This window comes from Megalobrama amblycephala, linkage group LG15 (assembly GCF_018812025.1).
Source record: "Megalobrama amblycephala isolate DHTTF-2021 linkage group LG15, ASM1881202v1, whole genome shotgun sequence".
Classification (NCBI taxonomy): Eukaryota; Metazoa; Chordata; class Actinopteri; order Cypriniformes; family Xenocyprididae; genus Megalobrama; species Megalobrama amblycephala.
In genome coordinates, this window is record NC_063058.1 from 12,265,192 (window position 1) to 12,277,665 (window position 12,474).

The following is a 12,474-nucleotide window of genomic DNA, read 5'->3' on the forward strand; positions in this document are numbered from 1 at the left end:
TTTTATTATTGTTAATTTTAGGGTCTAAAATGGTTAAATATTAAATCTTTAGTAATATTAATAGTCGTTTTAGTAATAATAATTATATTAATGTTAAGTAAAATATTATTTCTCTATATGTATAATTAAATATATATATATATATATATATATATATATATATATATATATATATATATATATATATATATATATAAATTTTAATTTATATATTAAATATTTAATAATGAAAATTATATTATATTAAATAAAATATTCTTTCTCTCTCTATATATATGTGCCTATGAAAATTAAATTTATTTTATATATATATATATATATATATATATATATATATATATATATATATATATATATATATATATATATATATATATATATATATATATATATATATATATAATTTAACTGAAATAAACAAGGAAAAAAACCTTGAGAAATGATTCTGATTGATTTACTAAAACTAAAACTGAAGTAAAAAGTTAAAGCTAATAAGGCTAAATAGAAACATAAAAAAGACAAAATTACTAAAACTTAAATTAAAATAAAAAAAGAATATTAAAATATTAATAATTAATAAATAAAACTAAAAAAAGACAAACAGAAAAAAGGCGTTGGTTCCAGGTGCTTACTGCACCTCCTATAACAACAGTAAAGTGTCATTTTGGACATTCGCGCCTCATAGTGTCCTACTTCAGCTCCTGTTTAAACCCCATCGGAGTTAATAGGATCTGCTGCCGTGAGGATGGGGAGACGGATTTGGTGTCATAGTGCCAGACGATTTCATTAAATGTGTAGCTACTTTACATGAGCCATTTACCTGATACTCTCCTAATTTAGGAGTCAGGAACAAACACAACCTTTGTTAAATAAATAATGAACTAACAGACTGAGTTATGAAGTTTACAATGCACCATGACAATATATTGATATCATACAGTTATTCATACATTTAATACAAAAAATTCAATTCAAACATTTAAACTACTGCTACTTTAGTGTCCAAATACTCTTTGGGGCCATTGCATTTAGGGGTACATAGAATAGTGTTAATATTATTAAGAAAGAAGATTAACTTGCAAATCATTCTTGCAAGGATCTTTATTAATAAAATCCACATTTTCTTTTGCTTTCTATTCATGAAAATAGTTTTAAAATAAAAAAATATTGTGCAAATTCAAAAGCAATATTCCAGTGCACAAACGCATCCCTCTTCAGTTTTAGTGGCTCATCAGTGAACTTACAGTCCATTATACTCATGCTTACAATGGCCAACAAACAGAGGCTCCGCCTGAATCCCTCGCCTGCAGCAATACAAACACAAGATACATCATTTAGATACATGTGTCTATCAAATGATACAGTAGGTTTTATAGGGCTATTAATAATAGTAAGAAATAATGGATTTTGTATGTGTAGTGTGGGACTGTAATAGTCCAGAGGTTGATAAAGAATATATTTCAATACCTTAGAAGTTCACAGCGAAACTTTTCCAGGCGAGGGAAGGCCAGATCTGCGTTCAAAGTTTTTTCTTCATCACTCCACAACCTCTCAGCTGCAGCACAGGCCCTCGGCCTTTAATACAATCACAAAGATCAACATTATGAAAGATTTTGCACCAATAATAATAATATTATCTGTATATTTTTGCATACCACAGACGTGGGGTCAGATTGGTGGCGTCGACATATTCACCCCACATGGCGACCTCTCCACCAATCACCAACTTCTTTTGCTCTTCTGTCCCTAAATCATACAAGAAAATGTAATCAAATACACTCTAAAAAAGGTTCTTTATTGGCATCCACGGTTCTTTATAGTGGAAAAAGGTTCTGTAGATTTTTAAAATGTTTTTCACACTGAGAAAATAATGGTTCTTTCAGGAAGTGTTCACTTAAATGCTCTTTGGGGAATCAAAAATGTTTTTTTCTATGGCATCGCTTGGCGACTAACTGAAAATAAGATAAAATAATGTTTAAGCACTAAAAATACTAAAAACTAAATAAAAATGAAGGTGAAAAGAAATATTTAAAATGTATTATGTATTTTATGTATTGAAAAAATAACTTATTTTGCTCTTCTGTCCCCAAAACATGGAAGAATGTGCACAAATTTAAAGAAATACAAAAGATATACACAGAAAATACACCACTGCACTACAAACAAAGCAAACAAAATGGTTGATTTCATTAAATAGCTGATTTATCATTAATTAGAGCTAACTGACCATCTGTATACTGAATTTACAAAATTAACTCAACCACCAGCCCATAAATTAGAATCAAATGTACCTGAACCAGGAAATGCCCATTAATATGCTTTTCTATTTTATACCAAATATTTAAACTTTGACCCCAGCCTAACATGCTGCTCCACACACCGGAGAAATTCTGGGGCTGCACTGCGTAGGAAATACGCCAGTCCTGGCCGTAGCTGATGTGGTTGATGTACCAGGGGGCAGAGAGCAGAACCCTGTGCCCAGCCTTGGTCATTTTGCTCAGTTCAGCCTGGTAATGTTCACCCTTCCAGATCTCCAGAACCGTGTCCTGTGGAATCTGAGACAGTGTACAGACATGAAACACTGGGTCACAGGCATTATCGGCCTTTATGGATTTATCAAAAATGTCTGCTTTATAAATCTGCATAAATGCATAATTTTTGGGCTTTTATCACTTTTAATTGAGCGTATATTTGAGCGAGGACAGGAAATTATGGGGTGAAGAGGTGGAAACGAGATTTTTTAAAATGTTGCAAGCTAGACTCAAACTCAAAAAGCCCAAAAAAGCACCAGAGCTCAACGTCTTAACCACTAATCCACAGTTCTGACATACCAAAGAAAATTATTTTGTGCATAAATGCAACAGTTTTGAGCTTTTACCAATTTTATTGTGCATATTGTAGAGCGAGGACAGGAAATGATGGGCTGAACAGGTGGAAACGAGATTTTAAAAATGTTGCAAGCTAGGCTCAAACTCAAAAAGCCCAATAAAGCACCAGAGCTCAACGTCTTAACCACTAATCCACAATTCTGACATACAAAAAAAATTATTTTTGTGCATAAATGCAACATTTTTGGGCTTTTGCCAATTTTATTGAGTGAATAATGGGGTGGAAGAGGTGGAAACGAGATTTTAAAAATGTTGCAAGCTAGAATCAAACTCAAAAAGCCCAAAAAAAGCACCAGAGCGCAACCTCTTAACCACTAATCCAAAATTCTGACATACAAAAAAAAATATTTTGTGCATAAATGCAACATTTTTGGCCTTTTACCAGTTTTATTGAGTAAATTATGGGGTGGAAGAGGTGGAAATGAGATTTTAAAAATGTTGCAAGCTAGACTCAAACTCAAAAAGCCCAAAAAAGCACCAGAGCTCAACATTTTAACCACTAATCAAAAATTCTGACATACAAAAAAATATATATTTTGTGCATAAATGCAACATTTTTGGGCTTTTACCAGTTTTATTGAGTAAATTATGGGGTGGAAGAGGTGGAAATGAGATTTTAAAAATGTTGCAAGCTAGACTCAAACTTAAAAGCTCAATGTCTTAACCATTAATCCACAGTTCTGACATACAAAAAAAAAATATTTTGTGCATAAATGCAACATTTTGGGGCTTTTACCAATTTTATTGACCGTATTGTGGAGCGAGGACAGGAAATGATGGGGTGAAAAGATGGAAACGAGAGTTTAAAAATGTTGCAAGCTAGACTCAAACTCAAAAGCCCAAAAAGCACCAGAGCTCAACGTGTTAACCACTAAGCCACGGTTCTGACATTTTGTTGTATTTTGCTTTATATCTTCTGGGAAGCTGGGCTTGTGTTACATGTACAGACATGCTTCAACTCAAAAGTCGACTCTTGGTTGACACCTCCTGGTAAGAAAGTGCTTTGCAATGATTGTGACAACATGATTTCATGCAGCATTCTGGGCAAGAGTCAAGCTTATCAATAGCATGTTTGTTTGATTCTCACTTAACAGGACACACACTTTCACACTGGACTGAATTAAAATGTTAAAAAATGTAAAAATATAGCACTGCACTCAGACACAGCACTGCAATCTCTTGTACTTTTAGTGTTTTGCACTCATGCTCTGACCCCTAAAGGCTAGGGGCCGCACGATGTAGTAGCGGGCCCAGCTGTGAGTGGGTATCGGCAGGTCGAGGTAGAAAGGAGCCGCCAGGATGACCTTTAACCCTGCCTTAGTCACCCGGCGCATCTCGCACAGGTAACATCCCTGCTTCCAAACCTCCACCACATACTTCGACCTGGGCTAGAAGAGAAGTGTCTCATTCTGGTTAAACCACACGCAATACTTTTTTTTGAGGTTTGAAAGCAACCAGTGTAGAGCAGATTTCTACTCACTCGCTCATGGTAGTCAAACACGTCCTGCCAAACAATGGAGGTTTTGTTGAGAGCGGCGGTCATGTTCATTATTCTGAAGAGCATAAAGAGAGACATACAGTAAAGACACACAAACCACAGACACTGTGTTCATGTTTATTCATAATTTTAACCACAAGAAAATGTATTTACTAAACACATTAGTTGAAACAGATATGCTTATACAAGATTTTTTTAAATGGTTCAAACAAGGCTTAACACATAGAAATAATAATTTTAGAATATGGGACTTGTTAAAATGTAAATGTTTCATGTTTAAAATATATAAATTATAATTACTTATAAACAGACCAGTTATAAAAGGTACCATGAGGAAAAGCAGCCAACAAGTGATGCTGTTATTCTAAATTTATTAATATATATTATTAATAAAGAATTTAAACTTCTGACGTCTGTTCTAAGTTTTACAGTAGGTTCATTCAAATTTTTTAAAAGAAATTAATACTTATATTCTGCAAGCATGCATTATATTTATGAAAGGTGACAGTAAACATTTATGATCATAAATATATTTCACTAATAATATTTTACAATATTACTATTTTTACAGTATTTTTGGTGAGTACGAGGCTTTAAAAGAGATTTAAAAATCTTACCGTACCCAAACTTTGAATGGTAATGTAAGTAGTTTTTGAAATTTGAAACACTCTCACAATTCTACTAACCTCTCCATATAGAATGATTCCAGTTTGGTAAAATCCATCCCAAAGCCCATCTTTTCCATAAACTTTCGCACATTGGGATTGGACAGCCTGTTTGAGAGAATAACTTTGTTAAAATTTTCACACAAAAAAATACCACCTTTTGCTAATGCAGGCACCCAAAACGTATGTCGAAAGTGCTTACCAGCAGGCAAAACTGACCTCGTCCCCTCCTAAGTGAACATATGAGTCGGGAAAGACAGATTTCACCTCTTTCAAAAGGCGTTCCATGAACTTATAAGTGGTGTCTACCGTTGGATCGACAGGTCCAAATGAACCAGAGGGCACATCTCCCTTGTAACAAGGTGTCAAGAGGTCTGGCTGTCCTGATAATAAGGGACAAGCGTCATTATTCTTTGTAGGAATTTCATATTAATTTACTAAAAAGAAAGAAAGTTGAAGGTACCAGCATTTCTGCAGTAGCGTTAGTATAGAGTACCGGGTATATTCGGTACCTGCTGATAGACACTGCTTTCGAACGCTCTCGTTCATGTTTGTTTGAACATCAAAGGTTTCTATTTACAGTGCGTTTTTACAAGCGTTGAGAATTCACAATCAATCACAATCATGTCTGTTGAGCGGAGGTCACTAAGTTAGTCAGAATCTGCTTAAAAACGCACAAGGTTTTGTTTTTGTTCAATGCTTGTGGATCCTTTCATTGTAACCAACAAAGTATAAACACAATATAAAAAAGAGGTTCATTGTACAATTAAGACAGCTTTTTTTATTATTATAATTGGAGTTTTCACAAGAGTGTAGCTTCAGAGATTGACAGCCTTAATGATTATAAAGAGAGGGCTCTTCTGTTGCTTTCTGTTTATTAGCCATTCAAAATCTGAATACAAGTTTAGTTTTTCATGCTGCTAAGTACACTGCAAAGTTTCTGGATTGACAACCGTATTTAAATGCGTGATTGAATTGGAAACTGTGATGACTGATGACTGATAACCAACGGACGAAACAAAATTGGACATCTTTTTAAAGTACTTATGCTGCCTTCACATGCTTTTGGAATGATCGTAAATACTAGTTTCCTAGGTAAAAATTGCACATAAACGCCCTCCCATTTTGAAACTTGAATGCGATTAGCTCGTAATCATGACTTCAGAAGTGGGAATTATCAAATTTCCGATAGCACGTGAGGGCAGCATTAATTCAACAGTTTTTCCTCAGGTACCAAAATTAGTAGTAATAACTACAAAATTTTACTACTAAAACTTTGTTACCATGACAACCCTAATTCTTTAAAATTATTATTTATAATATCTGATTTCATATTCTTCTAGGAGATGTGTGCAGGGTTGGGTGTAAGGCATTACAAGTAATGCGTGTTATGTAATCAGATTACTTTTTCAAGTAACTAGTAAAGTAACCCATTACTTTTAAATTTACAACAAAATATCTGAGATACTTTTTCAAATAAGTAATGCAAGTTACTTTTTTCCCCATTTACTGACTGACGCCTCTTTTTTCCCCAGTGTTGAGAGAAATAAAGTGCAGAGTTGTGTGCACTGTGTGAACATGATGGTTATTGTAGTTCTAGACTAAATGTGAGCATTTATTCATCTCATTTGCACAAAACAGATTCAGTATTCTTCAAAATGAATAAAAACTGTGAAATGCAAAGTTAGAATATTAAGCAAACATGCAACAATTAAATATGTTAAATATTAAACAGCACAGCTGAAAGGTTTGCTTAAGTGGCGCCCTCTACTGTACAGGCGTGAATTTGCATTTATTATTCAGTTCACTTTTGGTGTGAAATGGCCTTTACATTTGCCAAAAATAGAATTTTTTTGTTATTAAAAAACTAATCAAACAAAGCTAGCCCAGCCCAGGTGAGAAAAAATAACGCAACACATTACTTCCCATAAAAAGTAACTATGTAATGCAATTTGTTATATAATATTGTAATGCATTATTTTAAAAGTAACTTCCCCCAACACTGGATGTGTGTGTGTGTGAGCGCGCGCGCACATTTTTGTGACATATCAGGACACAAATGTGTATAATGACATGGGTATGACATAAGTATTACAAGAAGGGGTGACTTATGAGGACATTACCCCATGTCCCCACTTTTCTAAAGGCCTATAAATCATATAGAATGAGTTTTTGTGAGAAAGTAAAAATGTGCACAGTTTCCTGTGATGGTTAGGTTTAGGGGTAGGGATAGTGTAGGGCGACAGAAAATACGGTTTGTACAGTATAAAAACCATTACGCCTATGGAATGTCCCCACAAATCACAAAAACGAACATGTGTGTGTGTGTGTGTGTGTGTGTGTATATGTGTGTGTGTCTGTGTGTGCGTACCTTTCCCCCATGACTGAGTGTGTCCAGGCGAGTCAAACTCAGGTACGACTCTGATGCCCCTCATTCTAGCATGTTCAATCACTCTCATCACATCTGACTGTGTGTAGATATGAGTGAACGGATGAAAAGCTCCCTAGAAGAAAAACGTATGGGTTGTTATTGGTCACTAAAATTATTAAAAATAATTTCTTATTAATTGAAATTATTCAAATTACTAAAACTAAAAAAATTAAAGCTAAAAAAAAAAAAAAAAAATGATAAAAGCCCATAACAAAATTACTAAAACATATTAAAATAAAATAACTGAAAACATAAAAATAAAAGCTTATTCAAAATATGAATAAATATTATAATTGTATATGGATAATACTAAAATAAAATTGTAGCTGCCTTGAGATATAGAGTATATATTATATATATTCAGCATCTTTAAAGCCGCTACAATCAATATAAACAATAAATGCATATATTAACTTTACTGCAGGTGATTTTACAGCCTCTCTACCTTATTACTGAGGTCAGGAAAGGTGCGGCTCTGATACGGAAAGGAAGGGTCATCCACGATGTGCCAGTGAAAGACGTTGAGTTTACTGTAGGCCATAGCATCCTAAAGAAAATTAAAATGTAATTTATTTTATTTCACATACTTAACACATTTATTCATAAAGGAATTAAATTTAACAAAAGCGACAGTAAAGACATTTACCATGTTACAAACGTATCTATATAAATAAATGCTGTCTTCCTATTCATCAAAAAATCTTGTAAAAATGTATCAAGTTTTCCAAGAACATTGATAATAATCAGAATCAAATCAGCATGTTAGAATCATTTCTGAAGGATCATGTGACACTGAAGACTGGATGATTTAAAATAAAAAGCAAATACATACCAGGGTCTTCAAAATAGCATGGAGGGGTAAATAATGCCTTGAAGTGTCCAGTAAAAGCCCTCTAAATGAAAAACGTGGGAAGTCTACAATCTCTGTCTTGTTGACAAAATACTGAATGGAAAGAAAGAACATATTTAATATGCTAATATACTGCTTCACTATAGCAATTTATTACAATCACATGACTAAATACTGTCACCCCAAAACTTACAGAGCCATAATCATCCTGGTACACAAGCTGACTGAAGGACTCCAGACCTTTTTATAAGTTGATAAAGACAAATATTTAGTGCTTTTGGGTATTCAAATATATAAAATTAAAGGTGCAATATGTAAGATTTCTGTCCGCTAGAGGTCTATTCAAAACAAAGGCGTAGCCTGATGACGCCAAGCTTGAGCACGGAATCTTGGGACATGTGGTCTTCACCTCATAGCTGGTGGAAATAATCGGGATAGTAGGGCCCTATAAAATCTGTTTTATTTTTTCCCAAATTCCGTTTTATTTTTTCCCAAATTCAGTTTTTTCCATTTTAAATTTTCTGGATTCCGTTTTATTTATTTTTTGACTCCATTTTAATGGATTAAATTAAATTTTAGTAATCAAAAAGCATGTCTAATTAATTGAATTCTTAAAAACAACAATATTAATTAATTAAAAAAATATATTTTTATGAATTTTTTTTCTTCAGAAGTTCTGTGGGCAATCAAATGAACGCATACCATTTAATTTATCTTTTAATCATGAAATTAAACTTTTTTGTCAAACAATGTGCTGCACAACAGAGCTTTACTGTTAAAATTAATACATGGAAGAAACACTGAGATTATTGTTTAAAATATATTTTAATAATTTATTGTTAAATTAATTTATCTAAATTCTACTGTACAACAGTAATATGTTGTTGTCAAGTTAAATCGAACTTTTATTTTGACGGTTTGCCTAGAGCTTTGAGTTTCTCTGTGTTTATGACGGTAGTTTTCTCAAACTAAGCGGTTAAATGCTGATGAAGTGACTTTCAGAGCAGCTCTGGAGAGAAATTTGTGAGGCGACAGAGGACGAAAACACCGCAAGCGTCGCATGTGCTTCAGCGTGCGTGCGCCCGCGCGATTGTGTGTGTGGCGTGTGAGGTAAATGAAACCGCGCTTCTCCATCATTCATTTCAGAGGCACACAGGCATGCAGGATTCATGTTTAAATAGTCTTTTTGCGGTTTAATATTCAGTCACTAGTCTATATCGCGATTTAATTTACGTGTACTGACCTGCTTTTAATTCATTCATCAAAAATTTGACAAATTCCGTAACATTCCGCGTTATATAGTAAATTCCGTTTTTATGAATGGATTCCGTGATCGCAGAAATTATAGGACCGAGTGTTGTGGGAGCTGAACTTTTTTAACAATGGAACTTTTATTATGACACAGTCGCCGGCGCTGCTTCGGCTTTTCCGGTCATGAGTATGAGGTAACACAGCTCTGTTTATCATATTAGATACATTTGAGTGTGTTGAAAATGATGTTATAACATTACTCTGTGCGTTCGCTCGGTGGCTGCTGTGAGACACTTGTTTGAGACACACAGTGCAGTAAGATAGATCGATTTTAGTATATCATATTAAATATTGGATGGCTTGTGTTGATAAATGGCATGTAATTAATTTTAAAACGTATTGTATGAGGGAGAAAATGCTGTATTACTGTTACTAAAAATGAAGCTGCATCTGATTATGCTATGTTAGCTTCTTCACAAAATAGTGTTTTTCTCTGAGGCGTGGTAAAGCATGGTACTCGCAAAAAATCAAGAAAATTAGATTTAAACAATAAGACTAAACGTGTTGAGCTATATAACAATAATTAGTTTTCTGTCTATAAATATATCAAAACAGCTGTTCCCTTGTCTATTAAAACATGTAATATATTAAAACATCTTTGGTGTTTTCATGGTTTCTACAAAATAAAACCGGAAACTGAGGGTAACGCGGGTATGACGCAACTGACAGACAACTCCTCACACGTCCCGGAGCCTTGGTTAAAACTGCAATTTTCTCACGATTTACAAATAGTTGCAAACATTTCAGATATTCTAAGTGCTCAAGTGAACAAAATATATAACACTGGCCTAGTGGTTTTTGGATATTTTACTGCAAAATTCTTACATATTGCACCTTTACGCACAAATGAAAAACACTATAGCTTGTGTCACACCTCTCAGAGAACCCCATACAGTCACTGATCTCAGAACAGCCTGGCCATCAGACACACTCAGGTTATCTGCAACAACAAAACATATTTAGAATGCCTTATGCTTTATATGCCATAAAATGACATCAATTTTTGAATCTGGAAAGTGTCATTACACCTTCTAATTTAGCTTTCTCTAAAATGACTGGAAAAAATAAAATGTCAAAGGTCAGCAGAGGTTTCATTTCAAGATCACATGATCAGGAAACACTCACAGCTCTCATCTGAATCTTCGTCAGGGTAGCCGTCACATCCTCTGCTTTTGACACTCACAGACACCACAAACGAGTTTGGCTCCGACCACAAGTAACGAAGCCCATTGTCTGTTCAAATAAACATATCAACAACACACATTATTTTGTATTGCAAAATTGTTTATTTGACTTGAAGAGCCATTTAGATGCCCACCAACAGTGTTTAAACAGCCAAAAGAACAGGCAAAACATGTTTGTGCACATTTTTGAATTTCCTTTTAAAACATCCTTTCAACCATAAATAAATGAAAACAATAAAAAAATGAATGTTATATGGGTTTATTTGAAAGAATTAAGAGAAGTTTCATGTGTATTGTTCAACTGGTCGAGGTTGATATGGGATTTAGAAAGTAATTAGTAATAATTAATGCAATAGAACCTTAATCTAATTACACTGTTGAAGGTATAATTCAATTAATTACTTCTTTAGAGTGACTTAACCAACACTGATCCTCTTACACGGAAGTCTATTTGTTTCATTCATTGGCAGACAGGCATAAACCAACCTGTTCCCTTTGTAAAGTCAGGGAATATGATGGAGAAGTATCTCTTGAAAGCAGCATCCAGGACGGAGCATCCAGTCTGTGCAGCCGAGTCTCTCCCGTAAGTGAAGGAGAAGAGCTGTGGACTCAGACTGTATCTGTCGGCGGACTGAAGGATCTGCTGAGGAAGCGGCCAGACTCCATCCACCTGCTCCACTGTGAGACTGACAACTGCTAATAAGAGCCAAACCTGCAGACGACGAGAGTACGTGCCGGTGTGAGCCATGCTGCTGTCACTTCAGTCGAGTTTCAGTGCAGGTTTGTGTGCTCCACAAGGGAAAAGCGCTGGAACTGTGAAAACACGAGTCATATGACAGGTAGATAGTGTTTTTGTTCAGCTGACCTGAACTCAGCTGCGGCGATTCTCATTGGCTCAGCTCGAGTCACATGGGCTATTTCCGGGATAAAAAACAAACCAACCCAACAGAAACTATGAATTGCGAGTAATATTGAGAAGGAATTGTGAATAATATTGTTTTAAAACGTAATTTGTTGGTTTATTGTTTGATCTATTCGTTCTTAATTTCCTCAGTTATTTTATTTTATGCTATATTCGTATTTTTTGTTAATATCTACTTGTTTCTATTGTTATTTTACACAATATTATTCTAATATATTATATTATATTATAGGCACAATATTTTTATTAAATTTCCCTGTCACTGTTTATTGTTTGTGCTGATATTCTGGTAATATAACATGAATAATCAAGTAGGTCTATTTTGAAATTGAAAACTAAATTATGAGAGTCAGAAAAAGCCTCTAGAGGGCGCTAAAGTCAAACAAACTTTTAAATTCTACATTTAAAGGGTAAGTTCACCCAAAATTGAAAATAATGTCATTTATTACTCACCTTCTAATCTTCGGAACGCAAATTAAGATATTTTTTGTTGAAATCCGATGGCTCAGTGAGGCCTCTATTGCCAGCAATGACATTTCCTCTCTCAAGATCCATTAATGTACTAAAAACATATTTAAATCAGTTCATGTGAGTACAGTGGTTCAATATTAATATTATAAAGCGACGAGAATATTTTTGGTGCGCCAAAAAAACTAAATAACGACTTATTTAGTGATGGACGATTTCAATACACTGCTTCAGGAAGCTTCGGAGCGTTATGAATC

General features: G+C 34.2%; 1 protein-coding gene across 2 annotated transcripts; it reads right to left on the minus strand.

The window, feature by feature from the left end:
• Window positions 1–897: 897 nt before the first annotated feature.
• On the minus strand, window positions 898–11,774 carry hexa (hexosaminidase A (alpha polypeptide)). 2 transcript variants are annotated; one of them, XM_048158910.1, is made up of 14 exons: window positions 11,314–11,762; window positions 10,769–10,876; window positions 10,518–10,583; window positions 8,526–8,572; window positions 8,315–8,425; window positions 7,928–8,029; window positions 7,423–7,555; window positions 5,254–5,434; window positions 5,073–5,159; window positions 4,369–4,441; window positions 2,381–2,555; window positions 1,656–1,746; window positions 1,468–1,575; window positions 898–1,304 (listed from the first exon to the last, which is right to left on the minus strand). In XM_048158910.1, the coding sequence occupies exons 1-14, from the start codon at window positions 11,573–11,575 to the stop codon at window positions 1,241–1,243; spliced, it is 1,608 nt and encodes a 535-aa protein (XP_048014867.1). In that variant the 5' UTR covers window positions 11,576–11,762; the 3' UTR covers window positions 898–1,240. The 2 variants fall into 2 exon arrangements, with proteins under 2 accessions (XP_048014867.1, XP_048014868.1); XM_048158911.1 differs by lacking the exons at window positions 898–1,304; window positions 1,468–1,575; window positions 1,656–1,746 and adding an exon at window positions 4,102–4,276 and having other exon boundaries at window positions 2,386–2,555; window positions 11,314–11,774.
• Between the last annotated feature and the right edge of the window lie 700 nt (window positions 11,775–12,474).

Bases quoted from the DNA above. Each gene is read 5' to 3' on its own strand.
- hexa (XM_048158910.1), bottom strand. From the start codon at position 11,575: ATGGCTCACACCGGCACGTACTCTCGTCGTCTGCAGGTTTGGCTCTTA. The intron at 8,573-10,517 runs GTGTGACACAAG...ACTTATAAAAAG, and splicing joins TGTATGGGGTTCTCTGAGAG to GTCTGGAGTCCTTCAGTCAG. The intron at 1,576-1,655 runs GTATGCAAAAAT...ATTGTATTAAAG, and splicing joins AATCTGACCCCACGTCTGTG to GCCGAGGGCCTGTGCTGCAG.